Source organism: Megascapheus bottae, chromosome 4, assembly GCF_031878675.1.
Source record: "Megascapheus bottae isolate mThoBot1 chromosome 4, mThoBot2.hap1, whole genome shotgun sequence".
NCBI lineage: Eukaryota > Metazoa > Chordata > Mammalia > Rodentia > Geomyidae > Megascapheus > Megascapheus bottae.
This window is the reverse complement of record NC_143512.1, coordinates 4,914,860-4,942,162: the sequence shown is the minus strand read 5'-3', so window position 1 is coordinate 4,942,162 and position 27,303 is coordinate 4,914,860. Positions and strand designations below refer to the sequence as shown.

Here is a 27,303-nt window from a genome sequence, read left to right as displayed (position 1 = left end):
GGCTTAAGGGGCAGGGCAGTAACCTTCAGCTGCAGAGTTCAGGGACAGTGCCCAGGCCCAGAGTTCAAGACCCACAACAGACCAAAAAAAAAAAGTAGCAACAGTGAAGTTATCAGGTGAGCTCCAAAATGCTATGAACCCTGGTTAATGAAGCAGAGCAAGTCCGTCTTGAAAGGAACATGTGGAAGGCTCTTGGCACACCTTGAACAAGCTATCTGCTCCCATTTCTTTGCTCCATGTGACACAGGCCCCCACACTCTGGTCTTATGTCCATTATTATTTCAAAACTGGCAAAGAGCCTCGACTGTTATATATCAGTCTGGCTTAAAGTGCCTATGCGTTCCAGACTCAAACTCACCTACAATGGACCCTGAAGTTTCAGCTAGGCTAAAAATATCTGGGCAGGGCTTAAAAAATCCCCAGGGCTCATTCTAGTCATGAATTTTAGGGAGTGGTCTGCTCACAAGATCCTAACGCCCTTCTACTCAATATATTATAACAGAATTAAGGTTACAGCATTAGGGTATGTTCTGCTGGAAACTTACCATTACTAGCACTGAAAGTAAAAACTATGTGCATGGGAAGCTGTTGTAGAAGCATAACTCCAAATATCTTGTTTGTAGGTTAGAGTAGTTATGAGCACAAGCATTTGGGAGGAGATAATCAGTCTCTCCCTTCATATATTTTTTTATTTTCGTTATACCTTCCCAAAACAGACATTCAACAATAGTTAGAATGGCCATCTCCCAACATTCAAAAGAAAAAGAGAAAACAAACAAACAAAAAACACCCAAAACAAAACCTGACCCCTCCCCCAAAATGGGGGAACAAATTTAAGAGGGTAACCTAGAGTTCAGTCGAATAAGCCACTGTGGAACCTTAAGTAGTGAGCTCTTCCAATTTCAGAGTGATTGATGTGTCTTCAACTTGTATCATTTTAGTGGAAAAACATAATTTAATTTTGGTGAAATGAGATTCATTTCCCAACAGGATTTTTTTTTTTAAACAACATTCACTGAATTTCAGATTCTTCTTTTGTGAAGCGTGAAGAAAATGAATGGTAGCTAGAGCATCAATGAGATTTCCAGCTTCAGCTGCAGATGCAAGGACAATATACCAGGACAAGAAGCCTGCATTTTCATTTACAAAGCTAACAGCGGTTTTAAATCTGCAACTTAATTACAAAGGAACTACACCACAGACTTTTTCAAATGGCAAAAATACAAAAAAGTGTTACAAAAATATTTCAGAAAAAGTGCATAGTCTAAGTGCATAGTAAATAAAAGCACTGAAAAATATCTTGCTAGATAGAGGGAGTTCAGCTCTGAAAAGTCACCACCAAAGCTAAACAGTTTTATTTTATACAAACTATACTGAAAAATAGCTTTATGAGACTGACCTCTGGCTAAAAGTATCAAAGGGTTTATTTGTCAACAAATATCTTAACTGACAGGATGGTTAGAAAAGAAAAAAAGCAGCTGCCTATCCCGGAAGTTCAAACTTAACTGTTTTTCTTCAGTATTATGGTTACTAACATATCCTTTAATGGAAGAATGTGGCAATCATGAAATTATTGCTAAAGTGGATTTCAAATTTAGAAAGAAAAAGGAAAAAAAACAAACAAACCCAAAAGCAAACTGAACCGACACCATCTGACCAAACACGCCATTTTACAGTATTTTTTCAGTTACTTGACAAAATACCTACATTTACACAATAGGCTCCTGGCAACATTTTCAGACAAATGTTCTTTTAATTTATCCTGACATGCTATAATGAATAAGTTACACTATTTGATAAGAGTTATTGTCAATAAGTTTTCCTTTCTTTTCGATCAGAAAGTACACAGTAAGACTGAAAAGAAGCGCGCGCGCACACACACACAGGGGACTGAGAAGCGGGCTGGGGCTAAAGAGGGTCAACAACCACTTGAACTTCACAGAGGACACTGTCCAGGGGTAAGTCTACTGCTTACAGCCATTTCACAAGTACTTCAAAGAAAAATATTCTGTAGTTAAACCCTTTAACGCTTTTAATTCTTTTTCAAAATCTGTCCAGCTGCTAGCCAGTGGCAGTGGGCTTTAAAATGCCAACTGCGGGCAGCTGTAGTACTAAGTCCAAGTACCGGGCGTGCTACTCATTAAAACAAGAAAAAGTAAAAGAATGCCTTTTCCCTTTAGACTAAAAGAAAAAAAAAAACATTAAAAAATGAGAATTTACACACTAAAGCTTTACCAACTTGCAAAAGAGTATCATGGAGCAAATGGTTTGAATTAGTCTATCAAAAATGGGGAGATTTTTTACTTCATAGTGAGTTCAGCAAGGCATTTTGTTGTTCCTTAAAAAAATCTCAGAAACAGTTTTTAGTTTTTAATGAACTTGTAAACAAAAAAAGCTCCCATTTCAAAATAAAAACAAAATCCCGATCATATAGATGTTTACAGTGATTACATTTATCTAAGCAACATACATACATGTTCAGTTGTAAGATGTTAACTAAATTTTTGTGACAAATATGCTTTTGTTTTTTTTTTTAATACCAAGAACATTATAGAGTTAATGCAGAATCCTAAGGATAATCTAGTAGTCACTAAGTTTTCTTAAGTCTTCACTTTAGATGCTGTTTTTTCTAGCACAGGTAAGCAGGCAGAGTCTTTCATATGCTCAAACACTGGAATCTTTGGTTGCTACCATGTCAGCTGGCTTGCAAACAAGAAGCCAACCATTTAAAGAATGTTTTAAGTGAACAACTTGCAAACCCTAGGGCTGGACACCCTAAGAGTGCACAATTGTGAGCATTTACAACCATCACAACTGTGGCTGAAGACTGTTCATGCCGTTCTTCTGAAATGAGATCTCAAAGCAGTATAGTTCGAAATGAAAGGTTTTAACAAAAGATTGGCATATGCACAATTTCTCCACCAATTTGTGTCAACCATTTAGTTAACTTTTCCACTTGAAAAATGCAATAGAAAACCAGACACCATGTTTCACTATCTCAGTTAATATTCACAATTACAGCGGCTACAACTCAGGACACAGCATCACCAACGCTGCCCCGAGCCAGTTTATACTGAAATTAAGTTCTTTACACCAAGGAAATGGTTGTCCACAACCACCGGCTAGTGTACATATGAACTAAAATTTCTAGATTTGGGGAGAAACAACTGCTGCTCCGGTCATCTGCTCTGCTTCTTCTGCTCCTCAATTCATGCTTAGAAACCTATTTAAGAAAGAGAGAGAGAGAAAAAGAAAACGAATGTTAAAATTCTGAGCTTGAAAAACATGAACTTATAGTTAATGTCTTCTGATTCAGACACTGGGAAGGGTAAGTAAGAAGTGGAATACGCTGCATTAAGGTCTCAGCATAGACTTCTCAAGATAATTACATAGCATTTTTAAAACTTAGAAAGAAGTGCTTGGCCTACTATAAAAGCATGGACTTTTGTGTACATTATTTGTGATATAAATTAGGAACTAATGGCAATCTGCAATAAAATATTTTCAAAGCCCAACACGGAGTTGTTGCATTATATAATTTCTATACAGAAATACTTTTGAAACTTCTTAGAATGCTGGCTGCATTACGATTAAAATTTCATCAAGTGATCTAGAAACACAAAGTGATTTTTGTTTTTTTTTCAGATTTCATGTCCTTTCACCTTGTATACACGTCCCTCTTCTTCCACGAGCATACCCTTCTTCATTAAGGCAGGTGTGAATATAAGAAGCCTCCAAGTAGGAAGAGCCACTGTAGCTACCCTGATATTCGTACCCCTTTGTCTTCATTACAAGTGTATAGGAGACTCTAACTGTGACTTCAGCTTTTTCTTAAGTTCCTTAGCACACACCATATTTTCATCATTCTTGGCTTCTTTTTCTCATGATAAACACTATTATATTCACTGTCCCCTAGTACTAAGTTCACAAGAAACAACTGAGACTGTACCTCACCACAGGGCAATCATGAAAAAAGACTAACAAGGTAGTAAACTTCAAACCCACTGTCAAGTCAAACCCACTAAATCTTAAGACTCTAACATTCGAAGACCTCATCCCAATTTTATAAGAAAGTAGGCAAGTTATGGACATGGAATTAGAACTCTTTGATACAACTACTTAATAATAAAAAAGCTATGAACTAAACAGAAATAACCCATCTCCCATTAAGATTTGGGTTCAAGTTATATGCAATTATCTTTACATAAAAAATAAGCTAGCTGGGAGCATGGCCTACTGGTAGAGAGCTCAGCTAGCATGCACAAAGCCCTGGGTTTGATTCCTTGGTACCACATACACAGAAAATATCCTTGAGCAAAAAGTATCCAAGGATAGTTCCCAGGCCCTGAGTTCAAGCACCAGAACTGGCAAAAGTTAAAATTAAAATAAAAAGATGCATGTTTTCACAATTGCTGAACCTAGTGGACTGTATCATTTACTATTATAGTGAATAATCTGACTATATTGTAATTATACCAAATGGATTTTAAGTGAAAAGTAATGGGAACAAACTAAAAGGAAATATGTCACATTGTCAAGAAAACATTAGAAAACTTTCCTGTCTTGAATAATGGGGAAGTTCTGGATAAGACTTGAATCTGTTCAGAGTTGTTGGGTCAGTTAGTGATTATAGTTAATTATGGGGTTGTTAAAGGCCAGTTTAACACTATTCCTGGTAAGACACAGCAGTCAAGTCCCGATTAGCTCTTCAGGGAGTTGATGGTAGAATATGGCACCCTGGCATCAACATATTTCTCCACTGTCCTAAAACATTATTGAAGAAGCAAAAGCCTTAATTGTCATGTTCAGCAACTATTCAAGATTCAATCTTCAAGTATTAATAATCATTCTTTTCCTCAGTGTGCTTTAGTCTTTGACTTCTATCTTGTAGAAAGAATGGCATCTTGGGACTTCAGGAAGTTCAAAAACACATCTTCACAGTCATATCAGTGAACAATAAGGAATAAATCCTATTCCTAAAGAGAGAGAGGTGAGGGGAGAAGCTGAAGAATCAATGTGATAAAACTTAGGAGTTAACAGTTACAACCCCCTCTCACCCCCATGTCCTCTACCCTCAATAGAGAGGTTCTTAAGTATTAAAGGAAATTTTGGGATGAGCATTTGAATTCATTTTGAATAACCACTACATATAATTTACATTAACTAATTTACCTGTGCTATATATCTATTATATTAATATATAATACACATGTGTATACACACATGCACACGTTTATGTAGTTTGAACTCAAGGCTTTAAGATGGCTGCTGCCTCAATCATGACTCCACTCTCTCTTGTTTTTGAAATAGAATCTCTTTTTGCTGGCCTAGACAGCATTCTTATTTACACTTCCCTATTCACCCTCCCATGTACATGGGATGACAAGTGCATACCACCACCACATGCACATTTTTTTTTTTTAATTAGTTGAGGTGGGGTCAACTTCTTGCCTGGGCTGTCCTTGAACTGAGATTCTCCCACTTGAGGAGCTAGGAAGATCTCTACCTCTTAAGTAGGTAAGATTTCAGGTATGGCTCTCGAAACCAGGTTTTTTATTAAAATTCAAGGGGGTAGGGTGGGGGTGGAGGATCCAACAGCAAAAACTTCACATAACCCTTCCTTCCCAAGAGAAACTAAAAATATTACTGTGAAAGGCAGAAGAAACATACCATTACAAATGAGATAACTGACAAATTTAAGTATAAAAGGTACTGATTATCCCTAAATGGTACCAAAAGACAAAACAGTTCAAATTGTTTTATCAACCCTATTCACAATTTATTCTCTGAAAGGTTTAGGAGATTGTTGATTCTTAAAATATTATTATTCCAAGTCAGGTGCTGGTTGCTCATGCCTGTAATCCTAGCTACTCAGGTGGCTGATATCTAAGGACTGAAAATCAAAGCCAGCCTGGGCAGGAAAAATCTGTGAGACCCTTCAATCTAATAAGAGGCTGGAAGTAGGCAGTGTGACTCAAGTGGTAGAGAGCTACTTTTGAGCCACAAAACTTCAGGGACAATGTCCAGGCCTTGAGTTCAAGCTCCAGGACCAACACAAAACATAAAAGTAATAAAACAAAATACCTATTCCAACTGAATCCTCCTCCAGCTGGTAGATGTTCTGAAATATCTATGTACAGCAGAGAGGCACAGCAACACTGTTATTCTTCTGGGTCCTTTGACAGCTGTCAAGTCGTGTCATGCAAACAATATGACAAGCTGAAAAGTTGTTAGAGGTGCAGCAGTCTTGAAAACATAGGCTCCAGATCACCTCAAACCAACTCTTAGACTTTCAATCTTCATTTCTGGTCGAAATTTTCTTTTTCTCTCCAGCTTTTCTTGTCCATAGTCAAATAAAAGGCTGACATAATGTCAAGATTTCAGTAAGATGTGGTGTCCTGGCACTTCTTTGGATTGAGTATATCCATTCTGAACAGACCAGAATCTCCCAAGTATGCCAAGGTGGTCCCCTGTGGTTTGGGCATGCTGCTGCCCCATGAGCCGTGTTCCAGGCAGCAATTACTGACATCAGAAAAAGGTAAGCTTGACATAAATGAAAGGTGAAGCCCAGTAAATACTGGAAAGTAATTAGAGGAAGGCCATAGACATGACAAGGTTGGAAAATAATGCTAATATTTTTTACATGCCAGTAATTTTGATACCCACTTAGGATAAAACTACAGTTAATATTTATGGCTAGTAGAGCCATGGCTAGTGAGCAAGCAGAAAGGAGTAGAATTATTAGGTGAGGATTTGTCTTTGGCTTCAGTGTTCCTGAAATTCTCCCCCGAAGAAATTAGTTTATTCTTTCTTTTACTGAGACAGTCTCATTATGGAGGTCTAGGCTTCCTTGAACTCACAGTCCACAAGTATAGAATCTGTCTCTTGTGCCCCTCCACCATCATTACCTAGATTTATTTATTTGCATGCACACACTGGGGCTTGAACTCAAGAGGTTCTCATTCTTGCTTGGCATTTTTGATCAAGGCTGGTACTCTATCATGAGTCATACCTCTACTTCAGATTTTTTGCCTATTAATTGAACTTTTTCTGCTAGGCTAGCTTCAAACTGTGACCCTCAGATCTCAGTCTCCTGAGCAGCTAGGATTACAGGAGTGAGCACTTGGCCTTAACTGTATTCTAAGTGTCTAAATCATCTCCCCAGGTCCCAATTCAACTCAGGGTTTGTGCTTGCTAGGCTGGTGCTCTACCAGTGAAGTCATGCCTTCAATCCTGTGATTAAAGAACTAGGAAAATGCAACATGGTGTTGTTATCATTGCTGCAGATACTAAGAAGATACGCTTTTTTATACAGCCTTCCTTAGGTATTGGATTCAGGATCTTCCTACCACAGCTTATGAGGATAGCTGGGCACTAACTTCTATACATTAACTGCCCCTCCCCCCCCGGTCTTCAAAATGGCAGAATAAGAAGTTTTACTACTGGCATTCTGTACAGTGGGATATTTTAGTGCCAAGCAATAGCTATGTCAAAATTAATTTCAGGCTGGGAGTTTGAACTAGTAGTAGGGTGCTTGCCCAGCATGCACAATGACCTGGGCTCGATTCCTCAGTAATACACACATAGAAAAAGGTGAAGGGGTGCTGTGGCTCAAGTGATAGAGCTCTAGCATTGAGAAAGCCCAAGGACAGTGCTCAGGTCCTGAGTTCAAGCCCCAGAACTGGCCAAAAAAGAAAAAAATCATTTTATTCTTTTATTTACTTGTTTTGGAGATGAGATAATTCATTTTCCTTCCTTCTTTTTTCTTTCTTTCTTTTCCTTTCTTTCGATTCAGGTTTATGTGCAGAAGTATCCCTACTTATTTTTCAAACTGGCCTTCAATTCCTGGGGTCAGGTAATCTACCTGCCTCAGCCCCCAAAGTATCTGGAACTACAAACACACACACACACACATCTTTGACATGCATCTTTGAAAGTAGTCCATGATAGGTAATTATGCATTGAAAAAAAAGCTAATTTTTCAGAATTTTGTAAGACCATATTCATGTAATAATTTCTTTTTTACTAATATTGTGCCCTTTGATGTAATTTTATGTTTATAACATTTTAAGTTCCTTTTATAAAAAATAGGTACAATGCAAAGTAAGGATTAAACTTATGTTTAATTACAATTTTTCTTTTTCAAGGGAACATTCTAACTCAGTGGATCCAACTTCTCATCTTTAAGACCTAGATAAGGCAGGATAAAAATTCTGCTTTGTTTATTAAGACACACAGAGTAAATGAACAATGAAACTATATAAGGTAATTCTTTCTGAAGGCTGCTGAATGCCTGAAGTGAGATGTTCTAATTTTAGTTCTAGAAACTGCAACTCATGATAATCCTATTATCCCAGCTAGCTTTTGGCAAAAGTTGGCTTCAATTTATGAGAACAATCAAATGAACTATGTGTCAAGTCTTGAAGTTAGAGATTATTTGGTGTTATCTAAGTTGCAGAACCATTTTCTCAATGACATTAACTATTCACCTCATGATGAGTTCTTTGGCACTATACTAAGTTATACAACAATTAAACAATCAAAGTGGCAATTAAATTCCAATGAAGATGCAGAGGCAGAACACTAGAAAGCATTAGTGCTTGCAACTCTAAGATTAAAGCCTCATCATGTAAGAAACCCCTCCTCCTATACTGAAGTTTTAACTTTGAACTATTCCTAAACACAGAATGCAGAAGGAAAATATCAACTTCATTCCTAACAGATGAGCTGCTGGGATGAGGATAACATCAGTTAATTGTACCTTTTAAAAAATCCTGAGATAATTCTATTCTTAAATTTTAATACTTTAAAAATATATACCAAAAATCATTTATGAAGACCAAGTTCAGACTAAAGCAGTCATTCAGAAATTAACCAATTAGAAACAAAGTCAAAACCTTACCTGCCCACCACTTGCACAAAGCAGGCAGGTATTAGGAGGTAAAGCCCCAGAAAGGGGAAAAGAGAAAATAAGAAACATGAAAACAGGAGTTGAACTGTACGGCAACAGTGGTTAAGAATGAAGCTGCCTTTTAACAGTTCTACTCCTTAAAAGTACTACAATTGTCAGAGAAAGAAAGAAAGCAAAAATAGACTAAACGTTTTATGGCATTTGCCCCAGTCATCTTCAATTTGCAAGGATTAACTGCATTCTTGAATACCACACTGGACCAGTAGAGCTTGGTGTTTGCAATGTATTTTAAAATAAAGCCGAAAATCAAAGAAACCTTTTTGAAATGAACTTTTTTTTTGATAGGTTAATAAGTCATTTTTAGGATCAAAAAAGATAGGCTGCTTGATTTTTGCAGTTATAATGAGAACTTCTGAATGAGATTCTCTGCAACTGAGAAGATACAAACATTTGGGGACAATGCCAGACTCACCTCTTGAAATTAGATCATATTCTCAATTATTCATTTAAATACTAAAGCATTAACATGCAACAAACAAACAAACCCATAAAGGAAAAACCCCTGAACATTGTTAGTCTGAAAGAAAGTCAAATATCATGGCTTAACTAGACTCATTAAAAATCAACAAGTGTTAGGTCTAGGATTTTGGATTGATTGATAATGCTATATCCCCAACACCAAATATTTATTTTGGAAAGGGTTAATGAATGAGTAAAAAAGATGCAGTTGTTAAATGACCCAAAATCCCAAGAGAAATGATATAATATACACATATATATGTATATACAAATACATATACATATATATGTGAACAAGGACATTTGGGTTTAAAGTTAGTAGTCAAATTTTCCAAGGACGTCTTTTTTGTTTTTGTTTTTTTAAACCAGAGAGCCAATTTTTAAAAGTATTTTAAAAACCACCTCCTTGATCTAACACTGTTAGAAAATGAATAATTACCCAATTTGTATTTAATTTTTTCCCTGTAACGTCACTTGGTTCTTGGCTACTAACCTTTCATGTTACTCTTGGTTTTGTCAGTTTGCTTGCCTGTGGGGGTTTGGGCCTGCTGACCCTGCCCACTGGAAGAGGCCGCCTGCTGTGCCGCTTTCTGCTTTAACATTGTCCAATCAAATGTGTAGTCATATTGGTGGTTCAGGGTCCTGGAAAATTAAAAAAATTATGTTAATTCTTCAAAATAGTTTCTAGTCAGACTGATATACTTTACTTTTCCTTCCTTTCTTCCTTCCTTCCTTCCTTTCTTCTGTGTGGGACTTGAACTCTGGGCCTAAGCGCCACCCTGAGCTCTTCAGCTCAAGGCTACTGCCCCAACCCTCAAGCCACAGTGCCACTTCCAGTTTTCTAGTGGTTCATTGGAGATTAACAATATCATAGTCTTTATGCCTGGGCTGGCTTTGAAACATAATCCTTAGATCTCAGCCTCCAGAGTAGCTACAGTGAGCCACCACACCTGGCTAAGACAGTGAATGTATTCCTTCTCTCTCCCATTTTCCTAGGGGTGGGGTGGGGAAATAATGTTTGAACTTGGGGTTTGGCATTTGCTAGGCAGGCAGTACTTGATCCCCACTCCACTGAGGGCATTCCCTTAGAACATGACCCATCTTTGTTCAAGTGCACTAGCTTGTAAAAATGTTTTCGCCCTAGGGGCCAAGAGTTTTTCCTAGTGGTAAAGTGCATGAAGGCCAAGGTTGATTGCTCAGTACCACATACACCAGGCAGAGGGGGGGAGGGAAAGAAGAGAGAGAGAGAGCCAGAAGTGGTGCTGTAGCTCAAGTGGTAGAGCTCTATCTAGCCTTGAGAAAACCCAAGGACAGAGCTTAGGCCCTGAGTTCAAGCCCCAGAACTGGCAAAAAAAAATTATTTTGCCCTATAGACAATTTCTTTATAACTGTTCAGTGAAATAATTAAAATTTTTACATGCCATGACCAAGGAAAAATGATGTCACCACTCTGGCTTGCTGTATTTGATAAAAACAAACAAGTATTCAAGAAGGGAATCTCTATATACAATCACTGGCTCTTAGATTGTAGAACACAGTTAAAATTAGGCTAAGGGTTTGTATGTCACAGATACATATTAATCCATGTAATAAAACATTATGTCTATAGAGTCAAAAATTTTTATGACTATATAGTTGTATTTATATTTCCAATACCATGTCCATAGCATTGGGCATGCAAATATTGAGTCCTCCCTCTTATACTGTTTGGATTTAATAGTCACATATTAAGGATACCACCCGCCTTTTGTTCCTTTGGTCTTGAGTTGTCTCACTCAACATGATTTGCTCTAGATTCATCCACTTCCCTGTTTTATTTGTTTTTTGAAAGATTTTATTAACACTGATTTTTACATCATGTTTCAAATGTCATGTTTACCAATCAAGTATTCAAGAACTAAAATTCATTTTATATAATATACAACAAAAAGAATGACATTTGTTCACCCATACTCCTTCCACCTGTGTGGCCCATTCTCTCTTCTAGGTGCAAAAAAATGTGGCTTTACTTCCAAATAAGGAACACTTTTAAATTTCCTTGAAAGGAGCAGAAATGAAGACAGCAAGAACTATAACCATTAAATCAAGCTGTCAAGTATCAGAATACTCATATTTTCTATCAGTAAGAGTAAATAAGAAACTAGAAGTTATAATTACGAAACTAGAAATTTAGGATATGCTGGTACCAGTAGTTCCCTATGACAATTTTCTGGTACTAAAGGAATATCTTCTTTCTTCCAATGAAGAATTTGAGCGACATATACTCTAGTTCTTGGTACTAAATAGGGTTTTGCACCAGAACTGTAAAATTCTAGCAAGTATTGAGAGCCACTTATATCTGATGTGAATTGCAACTATTCTGAAGAGGTTTTTCAATGATCTACCTATCTCAAATCAAAGCCATCCCAAGCATATTTGTACTACTAACAGATAATGACAATACCAAAAAAATTGGTACTCAGGATTTTTATTTATTTTAGCCATTCTTTAATTATCAGAACAGTAATAGATCTAAGCTATTTCCTTTGCTAGGATTTACATCACAAAAATATTTTATAAACACTGACCTGAAAAGGATGCGGAATAGCTGCCTCAGGTACATGTAATCTGGGGCTTCCTCAAAGCGCAGCCCACGACAATAGTTTAAGTACATGGCAAATTCTGCAGGAAACCCCTACAGGTTCAAGAGGTAAAATGAAATAAAATAAAATCTATTAAGATAGGAAAATAAAAGTAGTGACAAGTAAATAAAATGACATTAAGTAGGGTATTTTAATACTTAGCAGGAGGTCAAAATAATTGTATGATTTAATCAAAATTTCATTATCCTACCTGCAATATATTCATAGAAAAAATACATAACCTTTCCCTATAACAATGTGTTTCTAAATAATTCAGATAGCATACTTTTTGTTGTTGTTGCCTATCCTAAGGTTTGACCTCGGTACCTGGGTCCTATCCCAGAGATTTTTGCTTAACACTAGTGCGCTCTACTCCTCACAGCCACAGCTCCACTTCTAGTTTTCTGGTGGTTTACTGGAGATAAAGTTTCATGCTCTGGCCAAGTGCTAGTGGCTCACACCTGTAATCCAAGCTACTCAGGAAGCAGAGACCAAAGGATCTCTGAAGCCAGCCCAGGCTGAATTTTCCCTTCTTCCCTTCCTCTCTTGCTTCATTGAGCAATTTATTAGCAATAGGAAGAGTTTCACAGACTCTCCTGTCTGGGATGGCTTTGTACCATGAACCTCAGATCTCAGGCTCCTGAGTAGCTAGGATTACAGGCATGAGGTACGTACGTACGTGTGTGTGTGTGTGTGTGTGTGTGTGTGTGTGTGTGTGTGTGTGTGTGTGTGTGTGTGTGTGTGTGTGTGTGTGTGTGTGTGTGTGTGTGTGTGTGTGTGTGTGTGTGTGTGTGTGTGTGTGTGTGTGTGTGTGTGTGTGTGTGTGTGTGTGTGCGCGTGCACGCACACACGTCTTTTCTCTGTTCCGTAATGTACTCCCCTTGTTTTCTGAGAATATTCCCATTTCAGCCTCCAGAAAATATTACAAGCCTGTACTACAATGCCCAATTTGGGCACCTCTCTTCTCCAAATCCCCCAACTGTCCCCCCCCAAATATGATCTGAGCTTGAATTTGCAGAGGTTGTACCATTTCAAACACAGTCAAGAATATTCAATTTTTTCCTATAGATTAATGAATTTTTCAAAAAGCTTATCTGCTATTTTTCAACATATGAGAAAACTAGTAAGCCTAGCTACTCAGGAGGCTGGAGATCGAGGATCAAGGTTCCAAGCCAGCCCAGGCACAAAAGGACCTGAGACTCTTATCTCTAATTAACATTCAGAAAACCACCGGTGGGGCTTGGCTCCAGGGTAGGGTGGTAGCCTTAAGCTGAAGAGCTCAGAGACAACACCCGGGCCCAGGGGACAGGGTCCAGGCTGAGTTCAAGCCCTATGACCCACAAAAGAAAGAAAAAATGAAAGAAAGAGAGAGAGAGAGAGAGAGAGAGAGAGAGAGAGAGAGAGAGAGAGAGAGAAAGAGAGAGAGAGAGAGAATAAAATATGCCAGAAGTGGTGCTCTGGTTCAAGTGGTAGAACACCAGCCTTGAGGAAAAAGCAAGGACAGTGCACAGGCCCTGAATTCAAGCCCCAGGATTGCCCTCCCCCCCCAAAAGTTACTTATTATTACTCATTTACCTTACATAAAACTTCAACAGGAGTGGACATCTTCTTTTCACTAATCTTTTCATATTTTTGTTTCTTTGTTGCAGCCTGAAGAAAATAAGCATAAGCATACCATCAGTACCATGGAGAAAAAGCTTGATAGTTTAACTTCATAAACAACTAACACCCTACTAGTGCTTGAACAAATTAATATTTTAAATATTTACAATAACTTGTAAAGACTAATAGGCTTTTTTTTTTTTTTTTTTGCCAGTCCTGAGGCTTGAACTCAAGGCTAGCACTCTATCACTTGAGCCACAGCACCACTTTTGGCCTTTTCCTATGTATGTGGTACCAAGGAATTGAACCCAGGCAGGTCTTTGTGCATGTTAGGCAAGCACTCTTAACATCAGGTCAAACTCCCAGCCCCTAATAGATTTTTAAAAAGCTACTTGCTATATCATAGAAATTTATTATTAACAAATACTAAAAGAAATGGTGAAACTTGTTAATTAAAAAACCAGAAGGCGCAGAGTGCTGATAGCTCACTCCTGTAATCCTAGCTATGTAGGAAGCTAAGATCTAAAGATCTTAACTCAAATTCAGTCCTGGCAGGCAAGTCCATGAGATGCTCATCTCCAACAAACTCCTCAAAACAAAACAAAAATTAAATCAGAAGTAGGGGGGTGGGAGGGAAATGGGTACAAAAACATGAGAAGGGGTATCAATGTGTAAGAAGTAATGCAACTACTACCTGGTGAATGTAACTGTAACCCCTCTATACATTATCCCGATAATTAAAAATAAATTTTTCTGGAGCCAGAAGTTTGGCTTAGTGGTAGAGTGCTTGCCTAGCATGCACAAAAACCCAGGTTCGATTCCTCAGTAACACATACATAGAAAAAAGCCAGAAGTGGAGCTTTGGCTCAAGTGGTAGAGCTCTAGCCTTGAGCAAAAGACAGCACTTAGGCTTTGCCTGAGTTCACTACCACCCTATCCTCCCCCCCCCCCACACACTTCCAACTAAAAACAGAATCATTTGAGTCCGATTTACCTTTAGTCCTTGCCATGGCAGACTGGTTCTATTAAAATACATCAAGACATATCCTAATGATTCCATATCATCTCGGCGACTAGAAAAAGAGAATGTCATTTTAAGAATTCATTATGGACACAAATAAGTAAGTCAATATCATACATAAAAGGAAGGTTCTCAAATGAGGACAAGAGATTTATTATTGCTTATGCAAGAATACACCCCACCCCACACCTTTCCAGTTGTGGGGCTTAAACTCTGAACCTGGGCGCTACCCCTGAGCTCTTCAGCTCAAGGCTACTGCCTAACCCCTGGAGCCACTTCTGGTTTTCTAGTGGCTAATTGGAGATAAGAGTCTCATTGTCTTTAGTGTTCAGCCTGGCTATGAACCACTATCCTCAGATCTCAGCCCCTGAGCAGCTAGGATTACTGTTGTGAGCTGCCAGAGCCCAGTTTAAGAATGTGCGTGTCCCCCCTCCCCCCCAGTCCTGGGCTTGGGCTCAGGACCTGAGCACTGTCCATGGATTTTTTTCAAGGCTAGGGCTCTACCACTTGAGCCACAGCACCACTTCTGGCTTTTTGCTATGTATGTGGTACTGAGGAATAGAACCCAGGTCTTTGTGCATGCTAGGCAAGCACTCTACCACTAGGCCAAACTCCCGGCCCCAAGAATGTACGTTTTTTAAAACCAGGCACTGGTGATAGGCAAAACATTAACAGGAGTAGGCTTGCATAACATTAACCCTGAGAAAATAGTATTAAAATATATGTTCCCAAGATCAAGGCTCAAATGGCAGAGCCTTTATTTGCCTGGTAATTAAGTATAAATCTCTTGACTTCAATTCCTCATACCACTAAAAAATAAATCACTGAGATTTCCTCAGTGATTTTGCCTTCTAATTTGCCTTCTAATTAAGTATAAAGCAGAATTCAATGCCACATATCACTAAAAAAAAATATATATATATATATCACTTAGATTACCATGTCCTAGTTTTTAGTATTAATTACTAAGTTATTAGTTCTACGTTCAACTAGCCACAAAACACAATTTCAAACAGGAGTAGCTCAGTGGCAGTGTGCCTGATTAGCAAGTACAAGTAGTTCTAGCACTTTCCTTAAAAAATTGTCACCATAGCATTTGCTTTTCTCATTTTTCATGATGCATTATTTTCTGTCAAAGAGACAACCTTCAACCAAGCAAAGAAAGGACCTCTTTTAATTGGCTTCTCAGCAGGTAAAGCAATTAATAGGCGTCCTTCAAATCCTCAGCCAAGAGACATCCTTAGGCATTAAAAAAAAAACTAATAAATTAAAAAAAATATTGGCAGTGTCTGCTATCAATGTAATAAATGTATTAAACTTTACACTTACCTCTGCTCAATACCAAGATGTGCATTGATGCTAGCATACCGGGCAGTGCCAGTAAGGTTTTTATCTTCTCTGTATGGTATGTGTTGCCTTGTCCTGTTGTCTCTGTACTTTTTGGCCAAACCAAAATCAATAAGGAATAACTTTAAAAAAGAAATAAAGAGCCATTAGGTTTCTAGCCTGTGCAATTAAGCCTTTTCTTATTCATTAAATGGCATGTGCCCTAGTAGTCAACTATAGCAAAATAAAGTATGCTAAGTAGAACATATAATCAATAGATTCAACACAATAGTTTTTACTACTCATCAGTAAGCAAGTAAAACATACAGTTAAGTTTAGCCATTTTATCTTTGTCACTTGCATTTCACAGGCCCAGCATTATACACTCAGAGCCCATCTTTTTTAAGTGGAGAAATGTGCATATGCCTGAGAACAACGAAGTTGTCAAGTATGATGTTTGACATGATGAAATCTGACACACCTTGTCACTATTGGTAAACAAGAATGATACCTGAAAATCTACACAAAAGCTGTATGGAACTGTGTGCCCTTCTACAAAGGCCATTCTTCAGTCTGACAACAAAATGCTCATCATTTAAACTAACACTAACACAAACCTAAAAGTCTGATACTGCCAATAAAATCAAGATGTTTTTTAAAATTAAAAAATTTTCTTAATGAAGTATTTGGCATTACATTTTACTATTTTATACTGATGTGACTCAGGCAAATGCCTGGAAAATCTAAAAAAAAAAAAAGAGCAAGGAGTATTTAAGATAGCTTACAAACTAGTTTAAATAAGCGAGTTAAAACAAAATTAGCATTTTAGAACAAAACAGTAGTTTTATCTACATTGCACCCGAGGGCCCTTGTAACCTAGGCTAACTTTTTCTTAGTAACCCTTCTATTTAAAAAAAAAAAAAAAAAAAAACAGGGATTTGGCCTAGTGGTAGAGTGCTTGCCTAGCGTGCACCAAGACCCAGGTTCGATTCCTCCGTACCACATACATAGCAAAAAGCTGGAAGTGGTGCTGAGGCTCAACTGGTAGAATGCTAGCCTTGAGAAAAGTCCAAGGATAGTGCTCAGGCCCTGAGCCCAAGCCCAGGACTGGCAAAAAAAAAAACAACAACCAAAAAAAAAAAAACAAAAAACAAAAAAACAAGCCCTTATTACATGTTGTATTGAAGTTTTCTTTGCAATGCAGATCAAGCTGGACAGGTTTAGGTGCCCTGATTATTTGGATATGACCTTAGACTAATGTTTCTTTGCTACCCATGCCCATATTTAATGATTCTTCTTTTCCTTAGGTTACTCTCTTCTGCCACAACTATAATTTATGATGTTTACCTAACAAATGATATGATTTGTTTTCTAAAAAAACTAAGCAAGCTGGGCGCAGTGGCTCACGCCTGTAATCCTAGCTACTCAGGAGGCTGAGATCTGAGGATCAAGATTCAAAGCCAGCTGGGACACTAAAAAAAAGTCTAAGGCTCTCTATGAAACATCAGCTTTCATTTGTAATAAAGTTTGTGGCTTTGGAAGAAAAGGATTCTGTGATTGTTGAACTATGTTATAAATGCAAAGAGAAGATAAAATATTAAAACATTTTCTAAAAAAAAAAAAGTCCAAGGCTCTTCTCTCCAATTAATCACTACAAAATGGGAAGTGGGGCTGTAGCTCAAGGGATAGGGTGGTAGCCTTAAGGTGAAGAGCTCAGGGACAGGGCCCAGGCCCAGAGTTCAAAAGCTCTGACCAACTGACCAAACTCCTCTTAATAAGGATGAGGATAAATAATACCTAAACCGGTCAGGCTTCTATACGGTAACAATGAGACTTATAACCAAATCAGCGAAAGTGTTTTTATTTGGTCTTCCCTAGAAAAATGGAGATTATTAGTAAAATGTATTAGAGAAGGAAAGTTCAAACTCACTTTCTAAGCAATCAAGTTATTTTAGACTATGTTTTGTTGTTGTTTTTAGGACTTCCTAGGAAAGCACTTTGTCACTGAACTACACTACATTCCTCAAGTTATTTTAGGCATAACAAAAAATTGGTTCTACAAAGTATTAACATAAAACACTGTAAATTTTTTCAATGTGTTAACCAGTGTAACACATAAGCAAGCAAAAACCACTTGTTAAGCAAAACAAAAATTATGATAAAGAATTCTGCAGTCTCATATTGAAAAAAATTGCAAAAGGCTATTCAGCCTAAAGGTTTTAATTTCCTCTGGGGATACTGCATGGGATTGCTTCCATTAATATTTTAAAATAGAAGAGAAAAAGGAAATAGCTCTGACAAGATTACAAGTGAGTTTCATTTAAGTCTAAATGTACATTTTCAGCTCCACTTGTAACTCAATAACCAGGCATTTTTCTTAACACTGAAGACTGCTTTAAGAAAACTATCACTAGAGTTCATTCCAAAGTTGGATAAAACATTTAAAAAGAAACAAAAAAAAAAATCAATATATATATGTATATATATAGATAAAAACACTATCTTCTTAAACATGTCAATCATTAATGTCAAACCAAACCTAAAAGAAATAAAACTGAAAATAAATCAGGAAATCATTTCAAGAACTGCATCCTACATTTAGCAAACAACTGAGAGAAAATCACTTAGAATAAAAATTTTTAATTATTTAGAGATGCTCATTAACCTCAATCCTCTTGAATAGTTGTGTGTTCAACTTAAAAACTAACATAAACATGTAATAGAAGTGTGTTTCCTTCAAGTATGTGATACCAAGGGCACAAACCATCATAAAGATGTAAAAAGACAGAACCAAATGAGGACAATCACTATCAAACAAGCATAATAAGGTTTGCATATGCAAGGACACAGGAATACTTACTCAGTGGGTCAAACTATTTTTTTTTAATAGACTTCCAAGATTAGTGCTTGCTTTAAAGAACATAGTCCTATTTTCATGGAAGTTTAAAGGTATGAGTTAAAAACTAGAAAGGGATGAGGAGATGGTGATTCCCACCTGCAACCCAGCTATTCCTGAGGCGGAAGGAATAGTTCAAGGCAGAAAAGTCTAGGAGATTCTATTTCCAATTAACAGGTGGGGGTGGGGTGGGGTGATGAAGGGTTGTTGTTGGTGGTGGTGGTATACTGGAGATGAAGTAGGAAAGTGCCAGCTGTGAGCAAAAAAGCTAATGTGTGGCTCTGAGTTCAAATCTTGGTACCAGAACTAAAACACAAATATTAATTTTCAGTATTTGAGCAATTTTCCTTGTAATCAGGAGGACATTTCCTTATCTTTCAAAAATGAATAAGATGGGCCAGGAGCTTGGCCTAGTGGTAGAGTGCCTGACTAGAAAGCATGAAGACCCTGGGTTCAATTCCTTGGTACCACATACATAGAAAAAGCCAGAAATGGTGCTGTGGCTCAAGTGGTAGAGCTCTAGCCTTGAGAAAGTCCAAGGACAGTGCTCAGGCCCTGTGCTACAAAATATAAGAAAACCTATCAATGAATGGGAATGAGTAAACATAATTGAGGACTCAAAGTTTAGAAAATTTAAAGACTATATCCATCTGCTCTCATTCCTCAACAAAATCTTGGCAGAAAATATTTCATTATAAAATAGCAGATACAGTTATAGTTATAAAAAACAACTGTATTTCTGATAGGCATTCTAGGAACAGGAGGAAGTCTTAATAAGGCTGAGCAGCATGAAAGAAACAATACACAAAGATAATCAAGACACTACATAACAGTAATGCTTGCTTGCTTGCTTTATTATTTATTTTTTATTTAGGTGCTAGTCCTAGGGCTTGAACTCAGGGCCCAGGCACTGTCCCTGAGCTTTTGTGTTCAAGGCTAGTACTCTAGCACTTCAGCTACAGATCTACTTCCATATTGGTTTTATTTATTTATTTATTTGGCAGTTAACTGGAGATAAGAGGCTCACAGTATTTCCTATCTGAACTGGCTTTGAACCATGATCCTCATATCTCAGCCCCAAGTAGCTAGGATTATAAGTGTGAGCCACTGTATGGCAAACCAGGATACCCCAGAGCTCCTAATTCTCCTACTGCAGCTTCTGTCCTGGAATTCTAGGCATCTACTACACTTTTAATTTTTTGATTACTCATACTAATATCATCTTCATATATACAAAAATGGGAATTTATACAGATCCACCTGATCAGAAGCAAAAAAAATCTATACACTATAAGTTGTACTTTTTTCCTTTGTCTTAAAATTCATACAGGGGAACAAGTATTTAACTACCACAAAAGTAAAAGAAAATATAAAGGAATACTTATATTTTCTTTGAATATTTAGAAATTACCAAGGATGTGTTAGCCTGTAAAAATTAAACCATCAGTTTATACTATTATTGTATTATTTTCCATACTACTACTAATGGCAATCTATTATTTAATCTGTAAATTCTTTAATTATTACTATTATATTGTTAAGAACCTAATGTCTTCTATTTCTAAAGTATATATAATGCTCTTAAAGCAACCATTTGGTTGAAGGGTAGAATTTTATAGGGTGATTACCGAGTCTAGAAACACTAGATCTAAAAATCTGACCTATACTTACCTGAAGTTCTTAGGAAAGTAGAAGAGAAGTAAGGAAGAATATATTCATTTGATAGTATTGAATGCAACTGAGTTTTGTATATTAGGTTCTGCAACTCCAAATACATTTTTAAAAAATAAAATAGTCTGTCACAAGTTTACTACTAGGTAAGGAATTCTAGTCTATACAACCATATTTCCTTATAAGGATGTTAGCGTTCTAAAATAAATAGCCTATTTTTATTTAGTTGTTTTTTTCTAAACTTTACAACTTTTAAGCAAAAGCCAGAAAAAAAAAACATCTTAGTAATGTTATGTTTGCCAAGTATGTCTGAATAATGCCAACGTAAGAGGTGCTTGAGCAAGATCTATATTCTCCAGAATTAAAACAAAACAAAAATAATTAAAGTAAAACAATAAAAAAGAAAAGCACATGAATTTGGGATTGAGGTTGGAATAGGAGACAGTTTCAGACCTGGTTTAATCCTGAGAAAGATGGGTCCTGAGAAGTACTAACAGTCATGCTTCTTTTCCTCTTCCCCACTGGAGATTCTAAACACTAAACAGACAATAGAGGGTGGCAGTGCATCAAACAGTATTGCTTACATTGCAACAATGGCCGGCGCAGACAGGCAACACCGAGGCATTAGAGAAAGAACAGGGTAGCCAAATGCCATCCTTCTTCCACAAGCATGGTAGCTTCTCAATTTTCCAAATAAGAGTATCACATGCTTAAGAATATTTCAATTCTACAGAATACTTGAGTTTTTAATGCCACTATTATTGTGTCACTGCCTGAAACAGGGATAGCAATGGTGACATTTGGCTCTTTAGTTTTGAAAGCAAAAATGGGGAATTTAGGTCTACAATCTTTGGTACCACAATCTGCCCTTCCCCCAAAAGAGATTGTACAGGGGAAAAAAAATCTTCAGTAAGGAAGAGGTAGAAGGCATTTAGTCACCTTAGAATTTATTTTTGAAAGCATGCAGGGCTGATTACTTGAAGAAATGAGCAAATTCACTAAGATTGGAGTGGCCACTCCCAAATATCAAATTCAGAACAATTTTCCAATAAATTGAACTTCAAAAACCAACCTCAAAGCCCTCCCCCAGAACCATGTCCCCTCCCATGAGTAGAAAACTACTGGAACAAACTGACCAAAGAATCCAGTCTCCTAACTGGCCTTTTGAAACTAGAATACAAAAGAAAAAAAAAAAACACTAAAAACTAATCACATAAAACATTAATCTAAAATGCTCACGAGCCACCTTAATGATTTGAATCTTAGTGAAGCAAAACAGTTCACGTCTACCTGATAGTCTCTCTGAATCTAACAAGCTGCTGCACAAAATTCTTATTATCTGCAAGGACACAGACCCAGAATGGCTTTCACTATTAAGTAACTTGGACTTCCCAACAGCTATGTGATAAACATGTTACACTTAAGGAAGACTGAAATCCCTTTAAAAAGTATTTTCTAGGCCATCATTTAAATTGAAGGAAAAACCATGTACTGCACTGTCATCATGCAGAAGAATGGGATTTCTGGGGTAAGAATATGGGAAAGAGCAGGCTAGGTAACGGCCCAAGTAAGAGTCAAACTGACAAAACTGTCCCCCCTCCCCAAATCAGTAAAAATGTTTCCCATTAAATTACCAGGCTTTGTAATGAAAACTAAAAACCTGGATGCTTCAACTCTTTGAAGCTATTATGTGCCTATTATTTTCTTACAATGTAATTTGAGGAAAAAGTTACATATAGAATTAAAAAATGTTATGCTATGATAAAAAATGTAATCTCCTAAAACTTGGTCAGACTAACACAAGTATCTCACACATTAATAAGTTACAACAATTCCAATAATACAGCTTCAAGTTGGCATTCATACAGGCAAACGAAGGTAAACATTTATAGCTAGACCTAAAAACACCAAACATTCCCTAGCAATTTAACAAATGGGAATCTTTCTTCTAAAAAGAAACAATGCTCCCCACAAAACAATTCCCCCAAGTTGTCCTGAAGTTGAGAATTTCTATCAGATCATCAGATTTTAACATGCTTAGTGCATTGCCAATGCTGCCTGTCTGCCCGAGCTTAACAATGGATAAAGAAAGCAATTCACTCAATAACACTAATCATTGCAGAAAAGTTTAAATACAATTAGTTTCTAACTGCAATCATGCGCCACTAGCTAAAAAACCCAATTGCCCCATAAGTTGGTCCATTCTCAGAGAAACTAAAAAGCACTAATTTTGTTGTATGAATGTCATTTCACTTGTCTGAATTTTCCTTTAAAAGTGGTAGAGAACTCACCAGACTTGGCACCCAAGTAAGAAACTGTTAACTACTTTTGAAGCAGAATCCCAAATTAGCCTTTCAAATACACAAATTCAAGGACTGAAGAATTCTCAGTATCAATCATGCTCAGTCAGCAAATGTTAACTCCATGGTGACAGATGGGTCAGTGGTTCCCAAACTGGCACAAACATGTATATTACAAAACCCACACTAAAGGTTAAATCTGATTTTTAGCACTGAGAAGGAAAAGTATATAGAGATTTTTGCTATTCAAGTGAATGAAAAAGATACAACTGTTCAGTAGTTAAATAACAGATGATTCCAGCTCATTAAAAAGCCCTTGGAATTTCATATTTCCATATAGGTAACTAACATAGTTGGTAAGTTAAAAAGAATATTTTTCAAGTTACTAAGTTAATAAGAGTTAGCTGATTATCCTTCCAGCACAATCTTTTAAAGCAATTATAGCAGTTTCAATTTACTATGGCTTTTTAAAGACTGAAAAGTACCAAAGCAACTTGTAAATATTTTACTTTGTTTTGTTCCATGCAAAAAGCATTTGACTAACCTTATTACAGTGACGCCCAATACCCATGAGGAAGTTATCTGGCTTAATGTCTCTGTGTATAAAATTCTTTGTATGCACATATTCGATTCTACTGATCATCTAGAAAAAAGAGAAGCAGAGATAGTTAAGTGATAAAAGTACCATATTATTTCTCAAAACAATTTAACATTCAAATATTTGGAGTTAACAATGATAGCGTAAGAAAAAAATTAAAAAATACTATATTTACTTGACTGCTATATCTTGATTGAGTATCTAAGTTTAAACCCTCAGTGCCCCTTTGCCCTTTCTTATATTAATGGTTAAAAACATGGGTCTACAAGGTTATGGACATGGTCTTAGAGATATAAATATAACTACATAGACATAAAATTTGGGGCCAGGAGTTTGGCCTAGCAGTAGAGTGCTTGCCTACCATGCACAAAGACCCAGGTTTGATTCCTCGGTACCACATACATAGAAAAAAGCTGAAAGTGGTGCTGAGGCTCAACTGGTAGAGTGCTAGCCTTGAGAAAGTCCAAGGACAGTGCTCAGGCCCTGAGATCAAGCCCAGGACTGTCAAAAAAATAAATAAAAATCAATGATGGACTATATACTCTATAGATGTTTTATTACATATATTAATATGTATCTATGACATATAAACCCTCAGCTTAATTTTATGTTCTAAAATCTATGTGCCAGTGATTGTATATAGATTCTCTTCTTGAATACTTGCTTGTTAAACATGACATTTGAATATAATGTAAAAATCAATGTTAATAAATTCTTTTAAAAAAAGCTGAAAAAAGTATGAGTCTGATCTGGTAGTAATCTTGGTGTTTGTAACATTTGTATTACAGAATCATTTCTCCCTCCCCCCCCCCCCTCTGAGGAGAGGGGAACAGTCCCAGGGCTTGAACTCGGGGACTGGATACTATCCCTGAGGCTCTCTGTGCTCAAGGCTAACATGGTACTACTACCTGAGCTAGTGTCACTTTTGGCCTTTTCTGTTTACATGGTACTAAGGAATTGGGCACGGGGCTTCATACATGCTAAGCAAGCACTCTTCCACTAACCCACACTCTCAGCCCTAAAGACTCATCTCTAAAGAATAAGCAGCTAGACATGGAGATTTGGTTCAAGTATCAAGGAATCAGCCTTGAGTAGAAAAAACTAAGCAAGAAGCCTGGAGTATAAGCTCCAGTACTGGCATAAAACAAAAAAAAAAAAGAAAAACAAACAAAAAAACCATTTAGATCTTTTTGTTGTTGGTGGTGGTCGTGGACTTGAACTCTGGGCCTGGGCGCTGTCCCTGAGCTCTTCAGCTCAAGGCCCTACCCCTAGAGCCATAGTGCCACCTCCAGTTTTCTAGTGGACTTTAGTGCCCAGGCTGGCTTTAAACTGTGATCCTCAGATCTCAGCCTCCTGAGTAGCTAGGGTTACAAGCATGAATAACTGTACCCACTAGATCTTAATTTTGTATCTTGAGATACGTATCATGGTTTAAAAACAAAAAACAGCCTTGGGCCGAAACAGCCTTGGGCTGGGAGTTTGGCCCAGTGGCAGAGTGCTTGCCTAGCATGCACAAAGCCTGGGTTCAATCCCTCCATACAATATACACAGAAAAAACCAGAAGTGGTGCTGTAGCTCAGGTGGCAGAGCGCTAGCCTTGAGGAAAACAAGTGCTCAAGGACAGTGCCCAGTCCCTGAATTCAAGCCCCAAGACTGGCCAAAAAACCCAAAAAGCAAAACAACAACAAAAGCAAAACAAAACCACCACCACCACCACCAAAAAACAACAGCCTGGTGGGGCATAAGGGATATAGTTCAGTGGGAGACTGTGTATTTAGCATGTATAAAGTCCTAGGTTCAATTTCCCTGTACAACAACACAGGCACACAAAACTAGCTAGGTATTCTAGGTATTACTAAGACCTATTTCCATGCTACTTTTTAAAAGACAGACTGTAATACACACACATACACACACAGACACAGACACACACGCACGCACGTGCGTGCGTGCACAGATTTGGAAAATGTTGACCAACTGATATTCATACTAAAGTAGTAGCAGTCTATCTAGTTTTTTTTGGGGGGGGGGTAGTGGTGGTGATGCATGCAACCACATTCTGGGGCTTCAACTCAGCACCCTGGGCTCTCATTTAGCTTTCTCACTCAAGACTGGCAATCTACCACTTGAGTCACAGCTTCTACTTCCTTTTCTTTATTTTTTTAAATTGTTGTTGTTGATCAATTGGTGATAAGATTGGTTTGTCTGGACAGGCTTAGAACCTCGAACCTCAGATCTCAGCTTCCTGAACAGGAGGCTGGCTACATACATGAGCTACCAGCACCCAGCTTCTCACTATGTTAAAACATATGTTAAAACTACTCCTGAGAGTCACTGAATATAATTGCTTAGAAATGTCGATCCAAATTGTGTAACTTTTATTGTATTATTAGCCAGACTGAACATGCTGAAGAAATGCTCTACCACTGATACATGTATCTTAAGTCCCTTTCCTTGTTAAAGTCTACAACTTTCTACTGTTTATAAATTTTGTAAGTTTAATAAGTGTTCTTCACTATTCCTCTACTCACAATATTAGCTTATTTTTTCACTCCACTTATAACAAAGGCCACATATATTTATATGCATATGTATATATATATATCTCAAATACTAGTTAATACTTTTATTTCTTTAGGCTATAAATGCAATATACTCATGAAGAGTTGCTAGAGTCAAGTATTTGCTTTGCGTTGACACAGATAACATCCACTGTCTTTCAAAATAGGACATAAACTTAATTTAGAAGAGTACTCTTCTGGGGCCAGGAGTTTGGCCTAGTGAGTGGTAGAGTGCTTGCACGAAGACGTGGGTTCAATTCCTTGGTACCACATACATAGAAAAAAGCCGGAAGTGGTGCTGAGGCTCAGGTGGTAGAGCTCTAGCCTTGAGAAAGTCCAAGGACAGGGCTCAGGCCCTGAGCTCAAACCCAGGACTGGCCCAAAAAAAAAAAAAAATTGTCTTTTGACTGCTTCTCAAAATAAAGTTTGTAGTTTTCAAATGTTTCTTTTCTACTAGGTATTTTTCTGTATTTGGGTGTATCTAAAGATTGCCAACACTATCTTCTACCCATATTTTCTTGTCCTTCTCATTGATACATGTCAAGATCTATGTCAAAACAACCCACAAACATTTAGGTCACTTAATGCGCACATTTGTCTTGGTGAAGAAATACCCATCATTAGCCTGTGACTATTAATCATAGGGAGAAGGTCAGGTATATGGTAATTAATGGCAGAAACCAGACTACTTCAAATGCTATCTATCAATTACAAACCACGACTACTATTCCTTTATTTGTCTTACAAAAAGATTTTTCTGTAATCTCCTCTTTAAGAATTATATTCTTTCTGGTATTACTCATGTATCAACCAGGCTTTAACTCTAGAACCCTAATAATTTATATTTTCCAGTATATTTTCTTCTAGATTCTAAATTCCTAGAGGAAAGGGACTACTTACTCTTTGTATCTTTACAGGTAAGCCTTCCATTTCCATCACTGTACACTATAAATGCTTATGTGTTAACAAGCCTCCAAAATAACCTTTATGGCAATACACACATGTTAGTTACAACATCTTGAAAGCTTTTTAACTTTATAAAAGCTAGTTTACAACATACCACAAACTGAACATCATAATTTGCTAATATTTCCTAAGCCACAAAGAAGCTTGGGGAATCTGATGCCAATTAAGAAAATGACCACTACCTTCTAATTCTTTGAATCCATTTCAAGAAATGTCATAGCAGAGAGCTAGTGGCTTCCACCTGTAATTCACGATTTGGGAGGTTGCAAGCAGGAGGATTAGGAGGCCAAGACTGGGCACACACATGAGAT

The 27,303-nt window shown here is 37.2% G+C and overlaps 1 protein-coding gene across 7 annotated transcripts in view; it reads right to left on the bottom strand.

The window, feature by feature from the left end:
• Positions 1–669: 669 nt before the first annotated feature.
• Csnk1a1 (casein kinase 1 alpha 1) overlaps positions 670–27,303 on the bottom strand; it is a 44,522-nt gene continuing 17,888 nt past the window's right edge. The window contains exons 4-11 of one of the 7 annotated variants that reach the window (XM_090331250.1): positions 23,412–23,510; positions 21,021–21,104; positions 16,004–16,143; positions 14,648–14,726; positions 13,627–13,701; positions 11,998–12,104; positions 9,924–10,072; positions 670–3,223 (exon numbers count right to left, since the gene is read on the bottom strand). In XM_090331250.1, the coding sequence (XP_090187376.1) occupies positions 3,216–3,223; positions 9,924–10,072; positions 11,998–12,104; positions 13,627–13,701; positions 14,648–14,726; positions 16,004–16,143; positions 21,021–21,104; positions 23,412–23,510 (741 nt within the window). In that variant the 3' untranslated portion in view covers positions 670–3,215. Of the gene's footprint in view, positions 3,224–8,103; positions 8,191–9,918; positions 10,073–11,997; positions 12,105–13,626; positions 13,702–14,647; positions 14,727–16,003; positions 16,144–21,020; positions 21,105–23,411; positions 23,511–27,303 lie in introns of those variants that run through there. The other 6 variants (XM_090331252.1, XM_090331248.1, XM_090331251.1 and 3 more) reach the window with 6 other exon arrangements.